Here is a 26,284-nt window from a genome sequence, read left to right as displayed (position 1 = left end):
GGCCAATCATCTGCCTCCATCTAACTCACTTCCTGTCCTCTCCGGTCTGGTCTGACCTTAGCATCCTTCTACCCAGTTCTTCACCGTCCCTCCTCTGTCCATGTCCAAAATATCTTTTATCTCCGCAACATCGAACTCGGCCTGAAAGGCTGCTCTCACCTCTGTCTTCTACATGCCAAACGAGGACAGACCATTTACCGTAACTGCGTCCGTAGATGGACGCTGTTCCACCGAGCCGTGGAACGAAGCCCTGATGGTTTTAGATGATTTGGTGAGAACGCTCTGCCTGGAGAAGAATGGCTTTTTTTCGATTCTGGCCGGCGAGACAGAAATCTACGCCGTCAAGTTGTCAAAAGCGCAGTGATTTAAAAACAACAACGTTATCTTACACAAACACACACACACACACACACACACACACACACACACACACACAGGCGTTGTCCACCTCAGCAGTGTCCTAGTACCGGCCTTGGATGCTGCCTGGTCCTCCGTCATCCATCATCTCCTGCCTGCCGTCTCCTGGGGGACGGGAAGAGCTTTACAGTTAGCCCTTAGAAACCAATTAAAAAAACACAATGTGTGTGTGTGTGTGTGTGTGTGTGTGTGTGTGTGTGTGTGTGTGTGTGTGTGTGTGTGGGTAGGTGGATATCGTGCTTGTGGTTTATTCCTTGTATTTTTCCTGCTGCTTTGCAAGTCCTGCATTTGCAAAAATGTAGTGTGTGAAGAACGATAGAATCATCTAGAATCATCTCGGTGTCAGTATCTTCTCCAAATCTTCTGACACCTTCGTGTCCATCTCATGGTTTCATCTCACACTTCCGTCTGCTTCCCATCTTCTTCATGTTTTCTTTGCGATCGATCTGGACTTCTTAAGCTCTGGATTTTTCTCCATGTTCTCCCTGTGTCTGCAGGGGTTCCTCAGGGTTCTCCGGGTTCCTCCTGCAGTCCAAACACATGCAGGAGGTTCTAGATTCTCCAGATCTGCTTCTAAATGATGTATATATGAGAGTGAACAGTTGTATGTGTCAATATGCAGCCCTGTGATTGGTCCGTGTGAGGTGAAGCCTTGTCCAATCAGGTCACACATTGATAGATAAACCTCCCTGACCTCCAGTGAACCTTTCAGATCTTAGATGAGCTTCTTGTGTCTGTCGTCACTCCTCCTCACTCCTCACCTTCACTCTCTTACCCCCCTCATCCTCTCACCCAACCACCTTCTCACCCCTCGTTCTCTCATCCCCATCACCCCCTCTTACCCCCTCTTACCCCGTCACCGCCCAACCCTCTCACCATCTTACCCTCTCACCCAACCGACCAGCTCACCCCTCTCACCCCCTCATCCTCTCACCCTATCACCCCCTCTCACCCCTTTCCCCATTCTCTCATCACCCATCACCCTCTCACCTACTCAGCCTTTCACCCCCTCAATGTCCAATCCTCTCACCATCTCACCCCCGCCACCCTCTCACCTCCTCACCATTTCACCCCTTCACCCTATCACACCCTCTCCCCTCACCTTCTCACTCCCCCACCCCTCATCCTCTCACCCCTTCACCTTATCACCCCCTGTCACCCCTCCACTCTCTTACCCCTTCACCCTCTCACCGCCCAATCATCTCACCCTCTCACCCCTGCCACCCACTCACCATCTCACTCCCCCACCCCCTCATCCTCTCACCCCTTCACCCTATCACCCCCTCTCACCCCTTCCCCCCTCATTCTCCCATTCCTATCACCCCTGTCACCCCTCCACTCTCTTACCCCTTAACCCTCTCACTGCTCAACTATCTCACCCCTGCAAACCCCTCACCATCTCATGTCCTCACCCTATCACCCCCTCTCACCCCTTCCCCCCATTCTCTCATCCCTATCACCCCTCACCATCTCACCCCTTCCCCCCCACCTTCTCACTCCCCCACCCCTCATCTTCTCACCCACTCACCCTATCACCCCCTCTCACCCCTTCCCGCCTCATTCTCTCATCCCTATCACCCCTCCACTCTCTTACCCCTTCACCCTCTCACTGCCCAACCATCTCACCCTCTCACCCATGCCACCCCCTCACCCTCTCACCCCTTCACCCTCAGCTTCTTACTCCCCTCACCCTCTCACCCCATCACCCTATCAATCCCCTCCCCCCCCCATTATCCCCTTTTACCTACTTACCCTCTCACTCCCCCACCCTCTCACCCCGTCACCCTCTCACCCTCCTCCAGTAGGCTCATGTTATCTGCACAATAGTGGTGGCACAAAGCTCCTCCAACACAACGGGACGGACTGGAGGGGAAATAAAGGAGGCTTGAATGGATCTGGAGTGTGTGTGTGTGTGTGTGTGTGTGTGTGTGTGTGTGTGTGTGTGTGTGTGTGTGTGTGTGTGTGTGTGTGTGGCCGGAGGCTTTTTATCCAAAAGGGCTCCTCTGTTTGCTTTTGTTTTCCATTTGTAAATCACAACTTTTGTGTTCATTGTGCGTTTTTTTTTTGTTTTTTTTTTGTTATTTTTCAAGAAGGCGGTTCTTCTTGGAGGACGACAGATGCGATGCTTCGGGCTTCGGGCACGTTCACCTCCAGCTGCATCTGCAGGAGATCCACAGTTAGATCATTCGACGTTCTCGTCTGCACGATTCCGAGTTTTATTTTTTGCATTTCCTGGAGGAACTTTCTGCAGCTCCTGGAACCTTTTCAGGAACCAAGACGTTTCTGGTGCATTCAGAAAGCAGAAGAATCGGGAACCCTGGACTTTCGCGTTTCCATAGGAGCTCGTGTGACGAAGCTGATTGGTGGAACTCATAAGCCACGCCCATTAGCAGATACTTCTTGCGTACTGCAAGAACTACCGTGATACCCGGTCAGATGTTTTCCAGCGACAAGCTCTTCTGTCCTGCAACCCACAGACGGGTCTACATGTCTACTTTGGCCTAAAGAAGTGCAGCGTTAGCCAACGGTTATTGGCTAACGGTTATTAGCCCATGAATGCAGCTTCACCTCCATTTTGTCCACCTCGTCCTCCTCTTCTTCTTCTTCTTCTTCTTCTTCTTTTTCTTCTTCTTCTTCTTCTTCTTCCGATTTCTTCTTCCGATGTCGGCTTGTGTGAATGCAGAACTAAGATGTTCTGAGAAGGCTTCTTCCTGGAGTTGGACGGTTCCAAGAACTATTCTGTCCCAAAGCGGCGTTGGTAGCCAAAGCGAGGATCCGATTGGCCGATCCGTGAGCCCAAACAACCAAAAAATTACAGCGACTTCCAAAACAGGAGAATGTTTCCCGAGTCAAAGTTTTTTCTGGGGCCGGATTTATTTCCCAGACATCGATAAATATTAGCGGAAAGTTGGCCAGTCAGTGGATTTGCTCAGTCGGTAAACACAAAATCGAATCAGCGACCAATCGGCAAAATGTCACGACGGAGGCGACCTTTCAGGAAAACAGATACCATCGTGCAGAAAAAGTGACACAGCACGATCGGTGGTGTGTGTGTGTGTGTGTGTGGGGGGGGGCAACGGCGGTATCGTTCATCTTAGCGTCCTCGCCCGAGTCGTGGAGGTCCCGCTCAAGGTGAGCCGCCGGGGATCCCTACCATCTTCACCATCCGGCTGGAAAAGTTCATTCTCAAATTAATGTTTTTTTTTCCGTTTTCTCATCCTCTCCATCCTTCCCTCTCGGCGAGGCAAGGTCAGAGTGTTTCCCCCCCCCGCCGCCGAGTCGTCTGCTCTGCCCCTCATCCGCCGTCGCCACGACAAATGACCCCCCGCCCCCTCATCACTTTCTAATCCAATTAGCCTCCGTCCTAATTGTGCCCGTAATGACTGATTACCGAAGGGGCCGTTGTCTGCGTCCAGAGCGGAGGCTCCGCTAGCCGTTAGCACCTCTGCACACCTTTCCCCCCGCGGACCTCCATTGCGGGGGGGTAGAGGTCGCCGTGCACGGTAATTGTGTTCGGTAGATTAATCGTCAGCGGGGTTAAATGGGAGTTTTAAGCGAAGGGACGACCTGTGGTCCGACTTAAAGATGTGGCGCTAACGTCTCCTCTTACGGGTTTTATTGCTTCTTCTTCTTCTGTTGACAAGACTCTTTTTTTTTATCCCGTCGTCTCAGCCAACTGGCTTCCTCCTTATTTTTGTCTATTTATTTTATTCTTATCTTTGCTTTTGTCACTCTGTTTATGTCGTCCTCTGTTTGTTTGTTTAAAAAGTTTATTAGGACAGTGTGCGATTACATTAAACAGAGGCAGAGATGTAGCTTATAGCTAATTTCCATCTGTAGTCCAGGGAAAACAATACAAATATAAAACTGTACGAATAGACAGTGTATATAAAATATACAAATAGGCAATAGAATAACTTTACAATATATAAACAGGCAATAAAATAAGTGACACCCAAATTGAAAGTGATATTGTTTAGTTTAGTTTTGGTTCTCTACCTTCACCATTACTGTCCCCCTTGATGCTGTTGTTGTTGTTGTTGTTGTTGTTGTTGTTGTTGTTGTTGTTGTTGTTGTTGTTGTTGTTGTTCTCTCTGCTGTCTATTTATTTGCAGACTTCTTTGGTTTTTCTACTAATTGTCTGTCTTTTTAAATTTATATTCAAATTTATTTGACACTTATCATCTGTTCCTCTATTAGGATCAATGAAGTTGACCCTATCTTCTTCTTCTTCTCCTTTGGCCTTTTCCCTTCAGCCAATCCACCTTCTCCATCTAACCCTCTTCTCTGGATCCTCCTTTCTCACACCAACTACCTTCATATCCTCTCTTGCTACGTCCATAAATCTTCTCTTTGGTCTTCCTCTGGACCTCCAATGCCAGCGTCCGTTGACCGACTATCCCAACCATCTCAGTCTGACATCTCTGACCTTCTCTCCAGAACATCTACCATGTGTTGTCCCTCTGATGGACTCATTCCTGATCCTCTCCATCCTGGTCGCTCCCAAAGAGAACCTCAACATCTTCATCTCTGCAACCTCCAGCTCAACCTCCTTTCTTTTGGTCATTGTTACTGTTTGTAGATCATCTCACAAGTGTCTCCTCCACCTTTCCTTTCATTCTGGCTGATCTTCTTCTATCTCATGACACTTTTCTCCACCCATTCCGTCCTGCTTGAACCCGTTTCTTTACCTACGAGTTTAATTGGTTCTGCTGTGTCGAATTCAAATGAAATGAATTTGAAACGCAATTTCTCGGTTGCTGTTTCGTCACGTCCAAACAGCAAAAAAAATAAATAAAAAAAAAAAAATAGATAATAAAACAGAATTTGGCAGCACAGTACCGCCACAAAGAATTTTCTCCCCGAGTCCGAGTGGATTTTTTACGGGTTCTTCGGTTTCCAAAAGCATGCAGCAGGTTCATAAAAAAAAAAAAAAAAAAGTGAATAATAGCTCAGAATGAGTGAGTGATTGTTTGTCTGTCTCTGTATGTGGATGGATGGATGGATGGATGGATGGATGGATGGATGGATGGATGGATGGATGGATGATGGATGAATGGATAAAGGGGTAAATGCATTGATGGATGCATGTACGTCTGGAATAATGGATTGGTGGATGGTGGAATGTAAAGAAATTCAGTTTTATTTATTTAGTTGACGGAGGTTGGGGTAGTTTTTCATTTGGTTCTTTATCCTTAACTTACAGGCTTTACAGTTGATGCTACAATGCTATGTTCAATGCAAACTTTGCTACACTTTCTTTCAAAACTCCATTCATGGACGCAGTGAAGCCTCTCCTCTTTTTAAAACCATCAAATCATCCCAAACCAACTTTCCGACGCCTCGTCCGTCCAGGTTCCCGCCGTCCATCGCACCAAATCCCCGTAAACATCTCCCGCCTTCTGGCGGTTGACGCTGTCCGTCGGCGTATCTCACCCTCAACGACGTCCTGGACGAGTCCACGCCACGTTCACCTGGCGGGTGTTTTTCCACGACTCCCTCCGGGTTAGCTAGCGACGCCACTCCACGGACGGCGGCGTCCACGTCGGTTTCAAACGCTCATCCGGGGCTCCGCTGGGCTTCATTCTCACCCGACGGGACACATCTGCAGCAGACGTCCAAGTCATGGAGAGACCCCCGTCTTTATTTTGGCACGAATAAAAAAAAAAAACGAGGCTAACGGTTTGATTGTGCTCCGCTTGCAGTTGTTCCCGGAGACGGGACCCCGACAGGGCGGCACCATGCTGACCATCACCGGCGAGAACTTGGGACTGCAATTCAAAGACATCCAGAACGGGGTCCGGATCGGCAAGGTGACCTGCAGCCCGCAGGAGGACCAGTACATCAGCGCCGAACAGTACGTCCAACACACACACACACACACACACACCAAACACCAGACAAGCGATTTTGACGGTTTGACAGTCGGGACGGCGCCGATGACAGGTGTCTCCAAAATGCTTCGGTGGGTGAAAAACAAAAAGAAATGTGCTTTGTTTCTGTGATTAGAGGTTTGAAAAAAATCTGCGCACCCAAAAAAAAAAAATCTTCAAAAATAAAGATAATTATAAGATAAGATAAGAACAACTTTATTAATCCCTAAGGAAATTGTTGTGCCAGAGTTACAGAAAAAATAACAGTTATAAATAATAAAAAGAAAAGAAAAAGGCAGAATTAGAAATAAAAATAAACTATAAACTATAAAGTGTCTCAGTGAAACTATAAAGTGTCTTAGTAAACAAGTGATAAAACTATAAGTGTCTTAGTAACAAGTGAGGTAAGGAGTGCACAATAGTATGATAAAAGGAAAAATTGTAGTGTAGCTGTTATGAAATGAAATATTGCACCGTTATTTTATATTTTGATATATTCATGTGGCGCCATTCTTAAATGATGGCTTCCCACCTTTATATCACGCCATATCACATCATATTAACATTTTAACATCAACGTTTTTCAAGACCAGACCCGAGAAACGGATATTTTTTCACGTTTATATGGAAACGTAAAATTCAGACGCTCTTTTCAGCTCGACGGTCCGGAGGTGCATCTGTGCTTCCGCGACCTCACGACCTCACCACCTCACCCCAACTCGTTATCTATTTTTATCCGTGTTGCTGTCACTCCACTCGCATCCTGTTTATTTTTTATTTTCTCCCTGTTTATTTTCTTATCCTTGTTGTTGTTGGTTGTCTGTTCTCACCCTTTTTTTTTTTCCACCCTGTTATTTATTCTGATCCTTGCTGTTGTTGTTCACTCTAGTCGCCTTTTGCTATCTTCTAATTGTCTCCCTGTTTATATCAATACCCATATTTATTGATACTGTAATTGTAATATAGTATATCTTATCTTAATATCAAGAATTTCACAACAAGAGCAAACAAAACAGACAGAAAGCAAACAAGGTATGTCTATAACATGTATATCCAGAACAATTCCCGATTTAAAAAGGATTTTGTCCCCTTCCTCTACGAGGACATTTTACGACCTTTGTATTTCTGCAGGTCGCCTGATTTCCGATGGCGCTTAGTTTATTTGTTTTCCTACACGTGCAAACCCACAGGGGCATTTGAGCATATAGATGACGTGCGTAGCGGAACATGAAATCACACCTTTAATATTATATTTCTTTCTCCCCGCGTGAGAATGATGGAAGATGTTTGTTTTGTGTGAAAAACGGCATCGTCGCCATCGTCCGCGGGGACGCTTCCCATGGGCGGCGAGCGCTGAGATGAAAACAGGGGGGTGTTGTTGTGTGATTAAAACTTCATTTTTAAAATGGAGGCTCGCCGTGGTTTTTGTCAACGTTTAACCCCGACGCTCCGGCGGGGCCGTTGCCATGGCGCCCGGAGGAGGAGGACGAGGACAACAGTCGGCCTGTCACGCTAATTAAAAGTGATGTCAGCCATACGCCGCCATTAGTGCCCTCCCGTCAATCCTGTAATACGATCACGGGGGCGAGGGGAGGGGCTTGACACGGGGGTCAAAGGTCAGCCGGCGGGGGGGAGGCCGCGTCGAAATCAAGACACACACACACACACACACACCCACGTCTCGTTTGTACTCGTCGACGTCTGCGAGGAAGATTTGTTGTCGTCTCGCGAACGGACGCCGGTCACTTTTCGCAAAAACGATCAAGCGAAACCCGGGAGCCGTTTCGCATTTTAATCTCGGCTCCCGATGGGGGGGGCGCGACGTACGGCGTGGGAATGCGGGATTCGTCGTTGCCATGGCCACCTACGGCGAGGACGGAAACAGGGGAGTTAATAACTGGTCTCTTTGAGCGGCGGAAATGCCTTTCCTTCCTTCCCTTTTTTCACTCGTTCACCGCGGCTAATTAGCAGTCGAGTGCGTCTCCGATGGTCGTGACGGGAGGCGTGTGTGTGTGTGTGTGTGTGTGTGTGTGTGTGTGTGTGTGTGTGTGTGTGTGTGTGTGTGTGTGTGTGTGTGTGTGTGTGGCCACATAGCCGCTCCTCTCCTCACTCAATCACCTCTCCAGTGGATTTTTATTTGTCCGCCCGGCTTCGGGTTCCACAGCGCTACTCGCTAACACGACCTTCCGTCTGCTCTTTGTTTTTATTATAAATAAAGAGGCTTCCAAGCAGATCCATGTTGTTTTTTTCCCCGATGAGAACATGAGAAGGTTGAGGACATGGAGGATCTTGCAGAGGGACGAGCCGCCTCGTCTCTTGTGTCATATGCTATATTATCACGTGCAAAATGAAAAGATAGCGTAGCGGTTAGCCTCGCAGCAAGAAGATCTACATGTTCTCCTGGGGTTCCTCCAAATTCTTTAGGTTTCAAAAACCAAAGTCAGCTTTTTTGTCAGCGCGTAGTGGACGTACAGAGGAATGGAGAAAACCTTTCTCACAACAAAATAATAATAATAATAATAATGAAATAAATAATAATAATAGAGGGCAAATTAAACGGTGAAGTGCACTGTAACATTAAAAAGTAAACATTAGAATAGAATGGTATATTCCTGTAATGGTCCCACAGTGGGAAAAAAAAAAAACAAGAATAAAATTAAAATTATATAAATAAACAGGGCTTGTAATAACATAAGATAAGATAAGATAAGATAAGGGCAGATCTGGGCATTTTACGGATGCGCGGGCCACATCTGGCTTTGCTTTTTTATCTGGCCCGCTAATCTATTTTCTTTAAATATCTTAGTATTTTTGAATATTTAAAGTATTTACAATCCATATTGAATTTAGAAACTCCTTATTTTTTACCCTTTGTTTCATTTTGTCTGGATGATCGCTTACAGAATAATGTCGGTACATTTATATGATCATTGATGATTTTAAAGTTGAAATAAAATACCAAAAAAATTAAAAAAAAATTTAATTGCAATTTTTCATTTTGTTCAATTTGTTCATAATAATTAAATAGGAAATGTGGCCCGCCAGCCACAATAATTGCCCACCCCTGCCATAGGGGAAATTCGTTCGTCACAGCAGCGCAACAATAACAATGAATATGAATATTTGTTATCACAACAACAGCAAGGATAAAAATAGATACAGAATGGGCGGAAAATATGATAAGCGGGGGGAGAACGGAGTGACAACAACAAGGATTAAAAAAAAAGTTGCATCTAAACAATATGACAATACTTAAACAGCATAAACATGTGCAAACGTTGCAACTAGCAGGGAACAACAGCAATACTTGCAGTGGTAGCAGCGCAGTAGCAACACCCGCGGTGACTGAATGAATGGACACTTGAGTAGATGAATGAATGAATGAATGAATGAATGAATGAATGAATGAGAAGTCTACATGGCCAACACCATTGGCTCCGTCCTAATAAGGAGAATCAGGGGTTCCAATCACTTCAATGGCCTCAGGTGTATACAAAGAAGCATGTACGCATGCAAACTGTTTTTCCGTGCTATGCTAGGAATTTGGTCGCTCTTAGGAACTTTGGAACTGTTATTGGATGCCACCTAAGCAACAAATCCGGTCCAGCTGTATTGTAAGAACGTCGAAGTGTCTGGGGACGACAGCAACTCAGCCATGAAGTGTCAGGCCATGTAAACTGACGGAGCGGGTCAGCGGAAGCCGAGGCGCAAAGAGTCAATCGCTAAAGACCTCCAACTTTAGGTTAGCTGGAGAACAGCGCGCAGAGAGCTTCATAGAATGGGTTTCCATCTGGCGATCTGATGGACGAGTCCAGGTTTGGCGGTCGCCAGGAGAACGCTGCTCGTCTGACTGCATTGTACCAAATGTGAAGTTTGCCGGAGGGATTAATTGGCCTCTTAGTTCCAACGAAAGGAACTCCAAAAACTCCGTCATACCGAGACGTTTTGGACAATTCCTTGCTCCCGACTTAAGTGGGAACAGTTTGCAGCTGCTTCCTTTCCCAACATGTCTGTGCACGGGTGCACAAAGCAAGGTCCAAGAGTCTGCCTGGGATGAACTTGACCGACCTTGACCCCATAGAACACCTTCGGGATGAATCAGAGCCGAGACTGAGCGCCAGGCCTTCCCGTCCGACATCAAAAACGCGCTTCTGGAAAAAAAAAATCCTGAAAATACAGCTGAAGCTCTTCTAGCTGCAAAGGGTGGACCTGCATCTTATTGAACTCTATGGATTAGGAATGGGACGTCGCTTCAGTTCACATGCGAGTCCAGGCAGGTGAGCCAATACTTTTGGCCGAATAGCGTAGCTTAGCTACCGCCCTCCTCTCTTTGATTATAAAGTGCACGCAGATACAAATTGCTGGTGAGCTGAAAAGATGACTGACATTTGACAGCGTGAAGTTTATAAATGTCCTTTGACTATAAAGAGCAACGGCAGGTTTTTATTTGCACAGTTTAGTCCAAAAGGTCAGTAAGCGATACCTTAATGATACACACAATAGCAGCATGACGGGTTTGTGTTTTTTACAATAGCAAACAATGTGTGTGTGTGTGTGTTTTCAGGATTGTGTGTCGGCTGAATGACGCGACGGGCTACCGGGTGCAGGAGGCCCAGGTGGAGGTGTGTGTGAGGGACTGCATCCACCCCGACTACAAGGCCGTCTCCACCAAGGCCTTCACCTTTGTGGTAAGCTCCAGCGAATCATCACCGAAGATCATGTCTTCACCCTCCGCAGCCATGATTGACCTCCTCCCGACCTCCTGTTTAGTCTCCGTACTTCAATCGCGTCCACCCGTCCACCGGCCCGCTCTCCGGAGGAACCAGGATCACCATCGAAGGCAGTAACCTGAACGCGGGCAGCGCCGTGGCCGTGAAAATAGGACTCCACCCCTGCCGCTTCGAGAAGTGAGTCATTCTCATCCTCCTGGTGTTTGTGTGTGTGTGTGTGTGTGTGTGTGTGTGTGTGTCGGTGAACGCCGCGCAGCGAGGTGGAGGGTGCATCCATGAAATGTTTGAACCGATTTTTGCAGCAGTTGATTTCGATCACATTTATGTGCAGGACCGTCTCAGAAAATTAGAATGTTGTGATAAAGTTCTTTATCTTCTGTAATGTAATTAAAAAAGCATTTTTCCTCACATGCATCTGGGGGTTTTATACAGTGGGTTTGAAAAAACAATTGCAAGGAAATAATGTAAAAGTATCTTTGTAATGTATTTTTTTGCTTCAAAATTTGAAAACATTTTTTTGATGAAAAAACATCTAGTCACATTGTTAAAACTATCTTTTCTTTTTTTATTTCTTTAAAAAACACAAAAACGATAGCAAAAAAAAAAAAAAAACGGGCAATAGTAAAAAGATTGACTTTAATAGCCAGAATAACATTACAGGACTGTTTTAGAAAATTAGAATGTTGTGATAAAGTTCTTCATCTTCTGTAATGCAATTAAAAAAGCATTTTTCCTCACATGGATCTGGGAGTTTTATGCAGTGGGTTTAGGAAAAAATGAAAAAGTATCTTTGTAATGTATTTTTTTGCTTCAAAATTTGAAAACATTTTTTGATGAAAAAACATCTAGTTACATTGTTAAAACGATGTTTTTTTTTTTTTTTTATTATTTCTATAAAAACCACGAAAACGATAGCAAAAAAAAATAAAAATAATACGTAAAAAGATTTAGTTGATGGCCAGAATAACATTACAGGACTGTCTGAGAAAATCAGATTATTGTGATAAAGTTCTTTATCTTCTGTTATGCAATTCAAAAAAAATCTTAAATTACTTTTTCTGGATATTCTAATATTTTGTGATAGGATTTTTTAATTTTTATTAAGATGTAAGCTATAATCAGCAATATTGAAATAATAAAAGCCTTGCAATTTTTCAGTTGATTTGTAAGGAATCCAGAATGTATGACATTTTTGTTTTTGTAATATTTATATGTATATGTATTTTCTAATTTTCTGAGACGGTCCTGTAAATGTAAATCATAATCATACTAATGATAAAAATACATAATAATTATTCTAATAAATGTAATACTGATAACTAGGATAATAATAATGATAACATATAATGATACTAGTTATAATGATGATAGAAATAACACTCAATAAAAATAATAATAATAGTAATAATAAGTCATAATGATCATATTCATGATAATTCTCCAACATAATGATAGCAATAAGGTATTGTAATAATGCAAATAAAGATTATAATATTATAATGATAGTAATACTAACAGTAACAATATGATAATTATGATGATAATAATAATAATAATGATTGTAATAATAATTTCAGAATAATAACAACATTCAATCATCATGACATGGGCAATAATGACGAAGATAAAAATAATGACAATGACATTAATTATACTAATAATAATTTCATAACAATGATAAAAATGAGATAATGATGATACAAACAATAATGATGATGATAATATTATAGTAACAATAATTTCAGAGTAATAATAAAGATAAATCATGACAGTGGTAATAATGATGACGATAACCATGCTAATAACAATAAAGATAGTAATAATTCATGATAATAATAAAAATGAGATAATGATGATGATACTTGCAATAATGACAATAATAAAAATAATGATAATAATAATTCATCATAATAAATGATACGAGCAATAATGATGGCGATAATAATTCATAATAATAACATTCAATTATAATGATACGAGCAACAATGATGACAATGAAAATAATGATGATGATAATAATTATACTAACAATAATTTCATAATAATTATAAAGATAAATCATGAAAGCGCTAATAATGATGACGATAACCATGCTAATAATAATAAAGATAGTAATAATTCATGATAATAATAAAAATTAGATAATGATGATGATACTTGCAATAATGATGATAATAATAATAATGATAATAAAAATTCATCATAATAATAAATGATACGAGCAATAATGATGACGATAACAATGATGATAATATTAATGATACTTATAATAATTTCATGATAATAATAAAAATTAGATAATGATGATGATTGTTATAATAAAAATAGCGATAACAATAATAATTCATAATGAAAAAAATGAGATAATGATAGTAATAATTGTGATGATAACGCGAACAACACAAAAAATATAATAATATATATCATAAATGATAATATAAAATTAATAATGGCACTCTATTGGCGACCAGTCCAAGATTAGCCTCTCAGCTAATGACAGCTGCAGAAAAATGCTAGAAAGCTATGAGCTCAGTGTTTGTCCGGGCGGATGGAGAAGATTCTGCAAAGCCATTGGTCGTTTCACAGACGGGGAGCAACACCTGGAAGTCTGCTCTCGGAGAGAGTCACGCGTTGACCCGAATAAAAAGGACGTTACAATAATCCGGTCGTAATGGATCGGGATTCCGGCATCCCTTAATCCCCGGAAGGCGACTCTGGGAGCCTCTTTAGCATGAAGGTCAAGTATTAGCATCGCGCGTATGCTTAATATAGCTGTAACGCTCACGTAGCCTCGGTTGCACTCGTTTTGGATCGGCTCATTGCTCCCCCTTGATTTAAAGATCCGCGAGCGTGTTGCACCTCAATCAGAAACGTCGTGTTTTGAGTCCATCAAACGTTTCCAATTTCATTGAAAAGAAATCCAATAAAAGCTTTCGCCGTTCCCTGACAACAAATGACGGGTTAAGCTAATGAGCTTCGGGCCCATCGAGTTCCTTTCGCGTCAAATCAAAGGAGAAAGTCAAGGCCAATTTAAAGCTCTGTAGCACATCCTGAAAAAGGTGAACATAATAGCGCCGGCCTTTCATGCACTGAGCAGCAATAACCTTTATGGCCGGAGTAATGAATTGACGGAGCCGGTGGTTTTAATGTGTCTTGGTATTCCGCCGGGCCGCCGCTTTAATCAAACCCTATTTACCCCGAGTCACTCATCCTCTTATCTCCCCTTCGCAAACACCCTTTTTTCTCCCCACTCTCGGTTTCCGTTTTGTGCAAAACCCCGGTCAGAATTACGTCCGGGCTCCCGAGGAGGCGACGCCGTGTCGTAAAAATGAAAAAAAAAAAAAAAAAAAAAAAAAAAAACGGAGACGTTGCACCGCTGGAATGTGGGGATAAAATAAATAAAAATCCTGGCGGTGCAGTGGTTTGCGCTTTCGGTTGTGTTTATTGTCAGTTTCTTCGTATGTGCTGGACGTGCAGAAGAATGGAGGAGATGTTTCTCTCCATCCCAAGGTGAAATTAACAAAATATGAATAATAATAGAGAAGGTGCGTCCAAAGTCCGGCCCGCGGGCCAAATGCGGCCGGTGTTCAAATTGACAGCGGCCCGCAGCCTCGGTCAGAAAATCAATAATAAAAATTTTTAATTGGGTCCGGCAGCCTGTTTTTCGATTTGCTATTTTTGATCTGGGTCTAAAATTTAAATAATGGAAAAACACTGCATTTTTCCTGTTTGAGAACAAGGATTCACATGGCTCTCGATGTTTTGTACTTCGAAATTATATCACTGTTAGTGTTATTTCCCTGTTTTGAATTTAGAAGTTCATAGTGAGCATTTAATATTGGAAAATATTTAATGTTTTAAATGAACCTAGATATGTTTAATCCTTTTTTTTCCGGACTTTTTCCTCATTTTATGTGGTTTTCAAATGTGAAAGACAGTGATTTGGGTAAAATCTTTAGATTTTTGTTCTGTGTTAAGACATAAAAAGTATGCCATTTGCAATAAAAAAAATATTATTCTGTCTTTCATATTTGAATTTCATATAAAATGAGGAAAAAGTCTGGAAAAAAAGATTAAAGATATCTAGGTTTATTTGAAACATTACATATTATCCAATATTAAATACTCACTATGAATTCAATATTCAAAACATGAACAGGAAAATAAAACTAACAGTGATATTAGGTCTAAGATGTCATTCATTTTACATCTTAATTTTGTAAAACCAGGTTTTTGCATTTATGTTATGTATAAACAAAATATGTGTTGCATTTTTTAAAATCAATGAACAAATTTAGGGAAACGAAATGACATTATCAAAACCACAATGCTGGTGGTTGAAGGTTACTTTTAAGCAAAATATGTCAAATATTTAAGCAATGTCTATTTGAGTCCTTTTTTGCTTTTATTAAAAAACCAAAAATGTTACTGGCACGTGCAGAAAGAGCGATTTTAACACGTTTTATTTAGGTGTTACAAGATCGCCATAATCTTCAAATTTAAAATGAACAAACTAAGAAAAACGACAGTTAATTAAATCCTTGTTAATGACTTTCAAAAGCCACCGGGAGCCGCGGGTTGCCGCCCCTGGACCAGTCAGATGTTTGCCTCCTCGCCCACTTCGTTTCCCATCTCTTAGCGGTCTTCACTTTCATTGAGGACGAGCGAACTTCGTTTGAGACCGCTAGACCGCCAGGCCGCTAGCGCCTCCCTGTGAAGCTAGCGGATCTCCTGACACCGACCGCGCATCCACCCGTCGCTTTGCTTCCTCGGGTCAGCAGAATGAGCCGCCGGCGCGGCGCTGGAAGTTCCCCGGCGGGTCCCAGCTGGCCGGCCTGTCTGCCGAGGACCCGATCTGCCACTTCCAATCCATCAGCCGAAGAGCCGATGAGAAGAAAGCATTCTAGGAGTTCAAACTAGAAGCGCAGCGGAAAACATGCCGGCCTTGTATATCGGTGACTACATCTTGTACTTGCAGGTGGCGCACTTTCAAGGAACATGTTGGAGTCAAATGGGTTCTCTTGTTCTTCTTCTTACCTTCGCCCGGTCACCAGCCTTTTCGGTAAAACGTCACTCTCTTTCCGGCCTCGGCTTAATCCCCCGATCTCTTGCTCTACAGGCGAGGTGCCAAAGAGATAGTGTGCGTGACCCCGGCGGGACAAGGCCCCGGCACCACCCCAGTCATGGTGGACATCAACTCCGCTGAACTGCGAAACCCGGACGTCAAGTTCAACTACACGGACGATCCGACCGTGCTCAAGATCGAGCCGGACTGGAGTATCGCCAGGTAAGAGGGGAGGGAAGGGGAAAAGGAAGGGAAGGGAAGGGAAGGGAAGGGAAGGGAAGGGAAGGGAAGGGAAGGGAAGAAAGGAAAGGGAAGGGGAAAGGAGAAGGAAAGGGAAGGGAGGGGAAGGGAAGGGAAGGGAAGGGAAGGGAAGGGAAGGGAAGGGAAGGGAAGGGAAGGGAAGGGAAGGGAAGGGAAGGGAAGGGAAGGGAAGGGACATGACAGGACAGGACAGGAAAGGGAAGGGAGGGGAATGAAAGGAAAGGGAAGGGGAAAGGAGAAGGAAAGGAAAGGGAAGAGAAGGTAAGGGAAGGGAAGGGAAGGGACGGGACGGGACGGGACGGGACGGGACGGGACAGGAAAGGAAAGGAAAGAACAGGACAGGACAGGAAAGGAGAAGGAAAGGAAAGGAAAGGAAAGGACAGGAAAGGAAAGGACAGGACAGGACAGGACAGGACAGGACAGGACAGGACAGGAAAGGAGAAGGACAGGAAAGGAAAGGAAAGGAAAGGAAAGGAAAGGAAAGGAAAGGAAAGGAAAGGAAAGGACAGGACAGGACAGGACAGGACAGGACAGGACAGGACAGGAAAGGAAAAGAAAGGGGTCATCCTTTGCTGAGACTGCAGCAAGGAAATGAACCGGGGACACGGCAGGGTCTCTCTGCGTTATGAAGACACTAACAACTATAGTATCAAATATATCAAGGGAATAATTCCCATCACATAGACGGTGCAGGTCGGCCTCGAAAAGCGATGCCCGATGAATTATTCAGAGGGAAGGACTTTGCATAAACTGGCTTATTTTCCGCATCCCGACTCGCCCGTGGACTCTTTTTTTTTTTTTTTTTTTTTTTTTTTTACTCCACCGGCTACCCTTGTATAATGTTTCATTATGCCACGTTATATAATTATCTATAATTAATATCAACTGTGTTTTGATTTATAATTCAGCTTCATCTGCATCCAAACATCCTCGGCTATATACTGTATAAATAATTCTATATGCTCACGGAGTACAGTCGGTTTCTCAAGAGTAGCACCAAGCAGATTAAATATATCATTCTGGCAGAGTCGCTCCTTTTTCACACACTTTCTTCTTATTATTATTAGTTGTAGTATTTCTGTTGTTTTGCTTTTATTTATTGTGTTTATGGCGCCGCTCCGAAAGGAAGGGGGCGGCGGCGCAGGAGGCGCAGGAGGCTCCCGAAGCTCCGCAGCGGCCGGGACTCGTCTGTAAATACGACGTGACTTATTGAGACGAGTCGGCGTAGCCACGGGAAGGTTCCCTGAGCAAACACAAGCTGCGCCGGGGAGCCAAGAAGAAGAGGGATGGAAATGAGAGCTCCGAGCTAGCAGATGCTAATGGGCTCACTGACGTGACCTAGAAACTTCCCCGCAAACACTGTCGACTGCCTCATTTACTTGAGAAGTGCCGTTCCAGGAAACTGTCATACTGAGCTTCTTTTCCTTGAAGGCTTGTTTTTTTAAATGCGTTCAATCTCTGAATGTAGGGTTCAACACAAAGTCTCGCCCCGAACGCCGGCCGGCGGCGTCCGCTCAAAGTGACCGGAAAAACAAATACCGTATTCCGCGGCCCGTAAGGCACATCGCGTTATTATAAAATAGACGGTATATAAAGCGAAACAAAACAGTTTAGTCCAACTTTATTCATCTCATTTATCTCGCTTTGTTTGTTCTTCTTTACTTGGCGCAGTTCATCTGCCTGCTTCCTCCACTTCATTAATGTTGAATTCTTTCGCAGCTGTTCTATTCCCATCATCTACTGCATGACTGATAGCCTTGAGTTTGATTTCCTCTTCAAGGCATGTCTTTGAACAGGTGCTATTTTTGGGGTCCTCATACATATAAATGTACAGGAATAGTACGTTCCGTTATTACAAAAAAAGGTAAAGGTAAGCATACAAGGTACTCTTCTGATTGGTTTATGGTTGCCTGCGATAGCGGACACTTGGAGTTAGTGTGAGGTCGGGACGACGTTGTATTCCGGCACAACATAATTAGTCATCTAATGTTATCTGACGTTGCAACCCATATTCAACCAAGGACCCGCTTTTCCACAGCGTCCCCGTGTCAGGTGGGAACGCTCCGACAATCAATCAAGCGGAGCGGCTTGGTCGCTTACCAAAGCCGCACTAAAACATTTTGACAGATGTTTGAGCGCAGTAGGCCACATAAAATTGGTTAGAGGTCAGTAAGCACAAGAAGAATTCATACAGGAGGCGCATGGCTGACTTTTGAAGGATTTGAAGTGCGCCTTATAGCGCAAAATAATACGGTATACCGGTAATGCGGCCTCGCGGTATTTCATTTCCCCGCACCGTACGGGAGTGACCTGGTGCGATGAGTTGTTTTTGCCACTTCCTTGTGCCGCAGTGCCGAGTTCACTTCCGTGATCAACGTTTTCGGAGTAGCTGGTGATAAGAGAACGGCGGCAGTGGATGGAGAGTTCTTCTCCCTGGTCGTACCGAGGCTGTGTTTCCGTCTTCTTCTCTTCATTTGTTCCTTTCGCTCGCCGCACTCGAGCATACGAGTATTGTTACCCCCCCCCAGAACTTGAGGGTGGCACGGCACCATTAGCTTCATTCGGACTCGCATCTGCAAGCTCCAGGAGGATTGGGCAGGAAGGGAACGCACAAGACGGACAGAGGGCTTTGTCCTTCATTATGGTTGAGCACAATGAGCCCTTGTTCTGGCAACTCCTCACCTACCAGCTCCCTTCATGCTGCTCAGAAGCCCATATAGTCACTTCCTCCTTCCAGCGCTGTCAGTCGATCACGACTCATGAGCTACTCGCGTCCGGGAACAACAACAACAACGTCATACGTGTCTTTCTTTGGAAAGATTGTGTAGTTAACTTCTCGAGCTACTTCTGCTTTTAGAAAGCCTCTGCAGAGGTTAGCGGGGAATAGGGCGCTCACTAATATTCCCGATGTCCCTGCCGGTCAGCGGCACATAAGACCCGAATGGGCCACTTGGGCAAAGGTTGCAATTAGAGCGGTCGCAGAGTCCATTTCATGCTGGAAATAACCGCAGTGCACCTGTAATGCACTCCTTAAATCTCTCCCCCGGCTTCCTGGAGGTGCCGAGGCTACCTATTTACATGTTGCCCCCCCTCCCGCGTCAGCCTCTATATGGGTTTAAACAAGCTTTTAATATTCATGCAAGAGCTTTAGTGGTTTGGTCATTACCTGAAAATGGATTTTTTTGTGCGTGTGTGTATGTGTGTGTGCGAATACGCAGGCAAAAGGCTACGGCGAGAGCGAGCATTAATGTTAAATCACCGACTGGAGGGCCCTCTCAGCTTCGCCAGCGAGCAGACACGTTTATCTCACCTCCTCGGCCTGCGCGCGAGAACAAAATCGAATTATAAAACATTTCAGGCCGGCAGCTGAGATTCCGTAATTATTATTATTAGCATTCGCGGGGCCGAGCGTGTCGGAGCGGCTCGTGCCGCTTATCGCCTGCTGCCGGCGTATCAGCGGCGTGATCGCATTAATTCAGCCCCGGTCGGAGCGGAGACGCTGTCGATAACAGTAATTGGGATTTTTATAAATTCTGTGTTTACGTTGTATAGTTATATATTTGTTAGGGCGGCGGCGCAGACGTTAGCGCTTCCGCCTAGCAGCAGGACGCAACATTTCCGCAACCCCGAGTTTGTTGTCGCTCGCGCTAACCCGTCATCTCTTATCTTTTTCTTGTTGTAGCGGAGGAACCATCGTGACCGTCACCGGAACTAATCTTCTCACCATCAGAGAACCCAAAATGAGGGCCAAGTACGGAGCCGCCCGTTCGGAAAATGTGAGTAGACCCCCCGACCAGACGGGAAAAACAAAAAAAAGCTAAGACTTCACTTTTCCCCCTCCCTTCGTGAATAGATACACGAACGCGCGCACGCCTGACCCGTCGGTCAACCGGCCAAGGGCCCATTTTCTGTTTATTTTTTGATGTTGAATTTCCTTTTAGCAGTTTAACCTTTGAAATGTCAACCAGCAATATAGCAGCTCTGGCAAATCCCCCTCTCCTCACCTGGCACCACGGGGCTCAGCTAACCTTTCTCTCACTCCTGCACTCAGCTGAATATAAAAATATCCGTCCTCACCTTTTTTTGTCGTCCCCTCCCCTCCCCTCCGCTGCCGTCGTATTTATTTTCCTTGGTTAATGCTTCCATTGACCCGTTAAGTGTTTTGTTTCACAAACTCTGCGGAGTTCCCGTCGTCCGTGGGTCGGCGTTCAAATGCATCGATATACACTCACCGGCCACTTTATTAGGTACACCATGCTAGTAACGGGCTGGACCCTCTTTTTGCCTTCAGAACTGCCTCAATTCTTGGTGGCATGGATTCAACAAGGTGCTGGAAGCGTTCCTCAGAGAGTTTGGTCCATATTGACATGATGGCATCACACATTTGGCGCAGATTTGTCGGCCGCACATCCATGATGCCAATCTCCCGTTCCACCACATCCCAAAGATGCTCTATTGGATTGAGATCTGGTGACTGCGGAGGCCGTTTGAGTCCAGTGAACTCATTGTCATGTTCAAGAAACCGGTCTGAGATGATTCCAGCTTTATGACATGGCGCATTATCCTGCTGAAAGTAGCCATCAGAAGTTGGGTACATTGTGGTCATAAAGGGATGGACGTGGTCAGCAACAACACTCAGGTAGGCTGTGGCGTTGCAACGATGCTCAGTTGGTACCAAGAGGCCCAAAGAGTGCCAGGAAAATATTCCCCACACCGTTACACCGCCACCACCAGCCTGAACCGTTGGTACGAGGCAGGACGGATCCATGCTTTCATGTTGTCGACGCCAAATTCTGACCCGACCGTCCGAATGTCGCGGCAGAAATCGAGACTCATCAGACCAGGCGACGTTTTTCCAATCTTTTACTGTCCGATTTCGATGAGCTTGTGCAAATTGTAGCCTCAGTTTCCTGTTCTTAGCTGAAAGGAGCGGCACCCGGCGTGGTCTTCTGCTGCTGTAGCCCATCTGCCTCAAAGTTGGACGCACTGTGCGTTCAGAGATGCTCTTCTGCCTACCTTGGTTGGAACGGGTGGTTATTTGAGTCACTGTTGCCTTTCTATCAGCTGGAACCAGTCTGGCCGTTCTCCTCTGACCTCTGGCATCAACAAGGCACTTCCGCCCACAGAACTGCCGCTCGCTGGATATTTTTTCTTTTTCGGACCATTCTCTGTAAACCCTAGAGATGGTTGTGCGTGAAAATCCCAGTAGATCAGCAGTTTCTGAAATACTCAGACCAGCCCTTCTGGCACCAACAACCATGCCACGTTCAAAGTCATTCAAATCACCTTTCTTCCCCAAACTGATGCTCGGTTTGAACTGCAGGAGATTGTCTTCAGCATGTCTACATGCCTAAATGCACTGAGTTGCCGCCATGTGATTGGCTGATTAGAAATTAAGTGTAACAAGCAGTTGGACAGGTGTACCTAATAAAGTGGCCGGTGAGTGTATACGACTGCAGGAATTCATTTGATTCCCGCTACGATGCTAACTAGCGACAAAGATGGCCGACTCTAAACAGCAACAGGGGCGTCCGTGTTCATTTAGAGATGCGACGGATCTCCGAATTAGCCGCGCGGTCGGTAAATATGTTCCCCTCGCCGTTTCCAGAACTGCACGGTGGTCAACAACACGGTGATGGTGTGCCTGGCGCCGTCGGTGGCCGGCTCCGAGAGGGGCTTCTCCGAGATGGGCAGCGGCCCGGACGAGATCGGCTTCGTCATGGACAACGTTCGCTCGGTGCTGGTGGTGAACGAGAGCTTCACGTATCATCCGGACCCCGTGTTCGAGCCCCTGAGCCCCACCGGCATGTTGGAGCTCAAACCCGGCTCGCCGCTCATCCTCAAGGTAAACCGCATCGATCTGCTTTTCTGCTTTCCAAGTCCATCGCCTTCTCCCTCCTTCTTCTGCGCTGTGTCTTATTATTTCTTCTTTCTTGCATCACATCCTCGCTTTACGTTGTCGGACCTGCTCGGAAAGGGGAGGCGCTTCTATCTCACTGTCCGTATGGACTTTTTCGGGAGAGTCATTTTGCATCAAAGCTTTCCATGACAGTTCCACCGGCAATACGTCTTATAAAACACACTCCTTTTTTTTTTTTTTTTTTTTTTTTTTTTAATTTCACTCGCTCAGATCTTTTATTCAGAACAGACATCTCCATTTTTTTTTTTTTTTTTTTTTTTTTTTACCATACTTAACTACCATAATGAATTTAAACATTAAAGTATTATTAATTTAATTCATTTAAATTTATTCTCAATTGAATTAATTAATGCAAGCCAATGTGTTGTGTGAGCCTCCATTCATTCATTCATTGAAGGGGATGTCGGCGGCCGAACGCGTCGCATCGCCTTCCCTTTAAACCTTTTCAGGGAAAAAGACAAAATCACCATCCAATTTCATGGAAGACTAGAGCGCTTCGCTCCCTCGGCCAATCAGGGCGGCCTTTTGGGATTTGAGAATCACACCTATTTTTTTTTTCTCTCCACTTTAACTCTGAATATAATTCAATAATGAGGAGCTCTGATTGCTCAGCCGTGCCGCAGGTTCTAAAATGCCCAAATACGCGGCACGGAAATGCCACCCTGCAGGACTTACGGAGGAATTAGATATTCATGACCTGGGATTTTCTTATTTCGTTGCTCCGCTATTGTTCTTCCAGCTGCTTTATTTAGATTTTGCCCTCATTTTCCTGAGCCAGATCTTTCACCGGCATAACTCCGTTCATCCGTCCATCCATTCATGAAGGCGGGTCCCAGCTGTCGTCGGGCGAAGGGCGGGTTCACCTGGATTTGTCGATCACGAGGCATATTTAGGAACCGAGACGGTCTCACAAACCTCCCTCCTGTTTTTTTCTTTCGGACTGCGGGAATCCAATCGCAAACCAACGCGCCGCCTCAACAACTCAAACACCAAAAAATACAAGTGTGGGATTCTGTATGCTGGATATTTTCTTTGTGCGCCTTAAAATCAATTGGCTGGAGTGTCTGTTAAGTGCTCTGCGAGATGGCAGAAGAGGCGCTGTTACCATGGTTACCCACTACTTCACGGGAGTCACGCTGTTCGCGGCCAATCAAAAAGTCTTCACACCGCCGATCATTATGAGGCTGAGAGTGGTGTGTTTGCTTACTCCCAGGGTCGTAACCTCATCCCCGCCGCCCCGGGAAACGCCAAGCTCAACTACACGGTGCTGATCGGGGAGACGCCCTGCGTGCTGACCTTGTCTGAGAGCCAGCTGCTTTGTGAGTGGCCCAACCTGACGGGGGAGCACAAAGTCACCGTGAGTACCGCTGCTACAGAGTTGTATGCTTGCACAAAAGTGTGCGTTCGTGAGTGTGTATGCAGATGACCGTCAACTACGATCGTCCCGGCGCTCCCGCCGGTGTTTGCGGTACTTCGGCGACTTCAGCCGCCTTCGAAATCCCCGCCTCTTTTCCGTCCCGTCTTGTGCCCCTTGTCCTGTCCGGTATGCTCGTTCTGCCACTTCTGGCTGCTCATTTCTTCGGTTCACTCTTCAATCCCACGGAACAGGATTTGTGTATTCCCGTCCCCGTGTCCTGCCTCTCCTAAGCCCGTTAGGCTGTTTGGATGCGACTGGTTTCGTGTTTGGGGTTTTAACCGTTTAGTCCCAAAGAGAACTTCTTGCACCCCTAGAACCCTCCCAGGAACCGGCCCCTTCGGCAAAGGAACCAGAGTCCATGGACCTCAGTTGGCTTAACCGTCTGAGCTCCTACTCCGAGGCAGGGTCTTTTCATGGCTTCGCAGGAACCTATATGACGTGGGTGCTTGGCAAAACTCATAAGCCACGCCCATTAGCAGGCACTTCCTGTTGCCCGCGGAGCGCCGTTTCCAAAATGGACAGAACCGCCGCGAAATAAAGCGATGAGGAGGTCCGAGCTTTTCTGGCCTGCTACGCCTCAGAGGGGTTTCTAGGTGCGTGCAGAGGAAAATAATCTACATTTTTGGCCCAAAATAAGCGCAGAGTTAGCTAATGGCTAATGGGGTTCTTCAAACAATAAGGCAGTGCAGGGAAAAGATAAAGACCCTTCCATCATCTGATAGTCCGTGGTTACTATGCAACGAACGCTGTGGCAGCTTCCATGTTGTCCGTGTCCTCTTTCTTTTCTTCTTCGGCGGTTTGGTTTTGAGTGTGGGGCTGAAGCATACATGTCATCATGATCCTTCAGTGTCTGTGGGAATGCTAAACCAAAAGGTTCCCCTGAAAGGAGGCTACATCCTCGGACAGAATTCAAGCTGGAAGCATCCTAGAACTGACTTTTTGGCATTTTTTAGTCCGAAGTGGACGATTTGTCAATGCACGGGGACGGTTAACGGAAGCGGTAGACGATTTATTTTCAGAAAGCGGTTTGCATGTCGACCTGGAGGCCTCAGATTTGGCAGCAAACACACCCCCGGTGATTGATTTGGGTTTGGTCTCACCGTTTAACGTCTTAATTTGTCTTTTCTTCACCATCCGTCTCCTGGTCCGACCCGCTAGGTGCGCGTCGGAGGTTTCGAGTATTCCCTCGGCACCCTGCAGATCTACTCGGACAGCCTGCTCACTCTGCCCGCCATCATTGGCATCGGCGGCGGCGGCGGCCTTCTCCTGCTGGTGATCATCGTGGTGCTGATCGCCTACAAGAGGAAGTCGCGGGACGCCGACCGCACCCTGAAACGCTTGCAGATGCAGATGGACAACCTGGAGTCCAGAGTGGCCCTGGAGTGCAAAGAAGGTGAGCAGGGGCGAACCGTAGTCCCAAGAGTGGAGTTGTATTTTTTCCCCAACGATTTATCCGCCAACTAGTTCACCTAATTGGCTTGTTGTCCTGGTTCCTTCTGGCTTTTTTCAAGTTACCTTTCTCTGTTCTCCTATTTCCTCCTAAATTAACTCCAGCGTCCCCCAAAAATAACTTCCTATAAATCTATCCCTCGCTGCAGCTTACCTCAAAAGCTGCACGGCCCCAATTAAACAGTCCTATGCATCACACACTCTCTCCCAACTGTCCCCCTGCTGCTCGGCGGTGTGTGTGTTGGTGTGTGTGTGTTGGTGTGTTTCCAGAGGACTACTTTGATCCGAGCCAGCCACCAGATGTTGGCTCTCCACCCCACCAGAGAGCGAGAGAGCGGTGGCGCTGGCCCGGCTACCATCCACTCCGGGCGGGGATGGGATGAAGGTGGTTGGGGGAGGAGATGGAGGTTAGATAGATGTCGGGCACGGAGATGAAGGGGTCGTGGTGGAAGGTGTGGCTTGGCAGCGAGCGAGGCGACGGAGGGGTAGCGACTTACACGCCGGTACATTTGTAGACCCGCCAACCTGCACGCGCTTTGCATAGCAACCGTGCATTTAGGCATCAAAGTGCTCCGCTGCGGCCAAATGCTAATCGCAAAGGGGATGAATTTGTTTTGCTCTGGAGGAGAGCGCCGGGACCGAGGTGAGGTTTTCCCAACCCGACCGCTCGGACGCGTGGGATTGATAAAATCGACAATTTTGTCGATTCACCGTCCTTAAGTGGAGGCATTCAATCATTCGTCCTGTCATCCGCTCATCTGGGCAGTGAACCTGCTGCAGGTCGCATTTTTCATATATGAACGCGACAGAGGAGCTTATTCACCGTTTGATTGGCAGCAGTTTATGTTTAAAATCAGCTTGCTTAACTCACACAAACTGTAGCGCACAAAAAAAGCATGTTTAATTTGAAAAAAAGTCACTATGGTCTTACCTTTGCTTGGAAATGAAGTCCATGCGAGTCCAATTTAGAAAATGGATATGTAATCCTCCATTTTGAAAGTGAGGAGAGGAAAAAATGAACGGATGGCTGCACTTGACTTGCTAACTCGAGCTTGCTGTCGGTGAATTCTGCAGGAAGTGTTGCAGGAAGAATCCCCGGGGTCGTGAGCGCCCCCTAGCATGAGGCAGGAGAACTGCGTGCCTCACTTAGTG

The 26,284-nt window shown here is 45.6% G+C and overlaps 1 protein-coding gene across 4 annotated transcripts in view; it reads left to right on the top strand.

The window, feature by feature from the left end:
- Positions 1–26,284, top strand: part of plxna1b (plexin A1b) — a 211,125-nt gene that overhangs the window by 163,974 nt on the left and 20,867 nt on the right. For all 4 annotated transcript variants that reach the window (XM_086168083.1, XM_086168082.1, XM_086168081.1 and 1 more), the window contains exons 13-20: positions 6,123–6,274; positions 10,855–10,978; positions 11,061–11,197; positions 16,140–16,307; positions 20,029–20,122; positions 21,955–22,191; positions 23,480–23,623; positions 24,842–25,076. In XM_086168083.1, coding sequence (XP_086024209.1) covers positions 6,123–6,274; positions 10,855–10,978; positions 11,061–11,197; positions 16,140–16,307; positions 20,029–20,122; positions 21,955–22,191; positions 23,480–23,623; positions 24,842–25,076 — 1,291 coding nt within the window. The remainder of the gene's footprint in view (positions 1–6,122; positions 6,275–10,854; positions 10,979–11,060; positions 11,198–16,139; positions 16,308–20,028; positions 20,123–21,954; positions 22,192–23,479; positions 23,624–24,841; positions 25,077–26,284) is intronic.

Source organism: Fistularia commersonii, chromosome 21, assembly GCF_037954325.1.
Source record: "Fistularia commersonii isolate RoL2024-O1a breed Wild chromosome 21, RoL_Fcom_v1.0, whole genome shotgun sequence".
Classification (NCBI taxonomy): Eukaryota; Metazoa; Chordata; class Actinopteri; order Syngnathiformes; family Fistulariidae; genus Fistularia; species Fistularia commersonii.
This window is presented reverse-complemented; position numbering and strand designations above follow the sequence as displayed.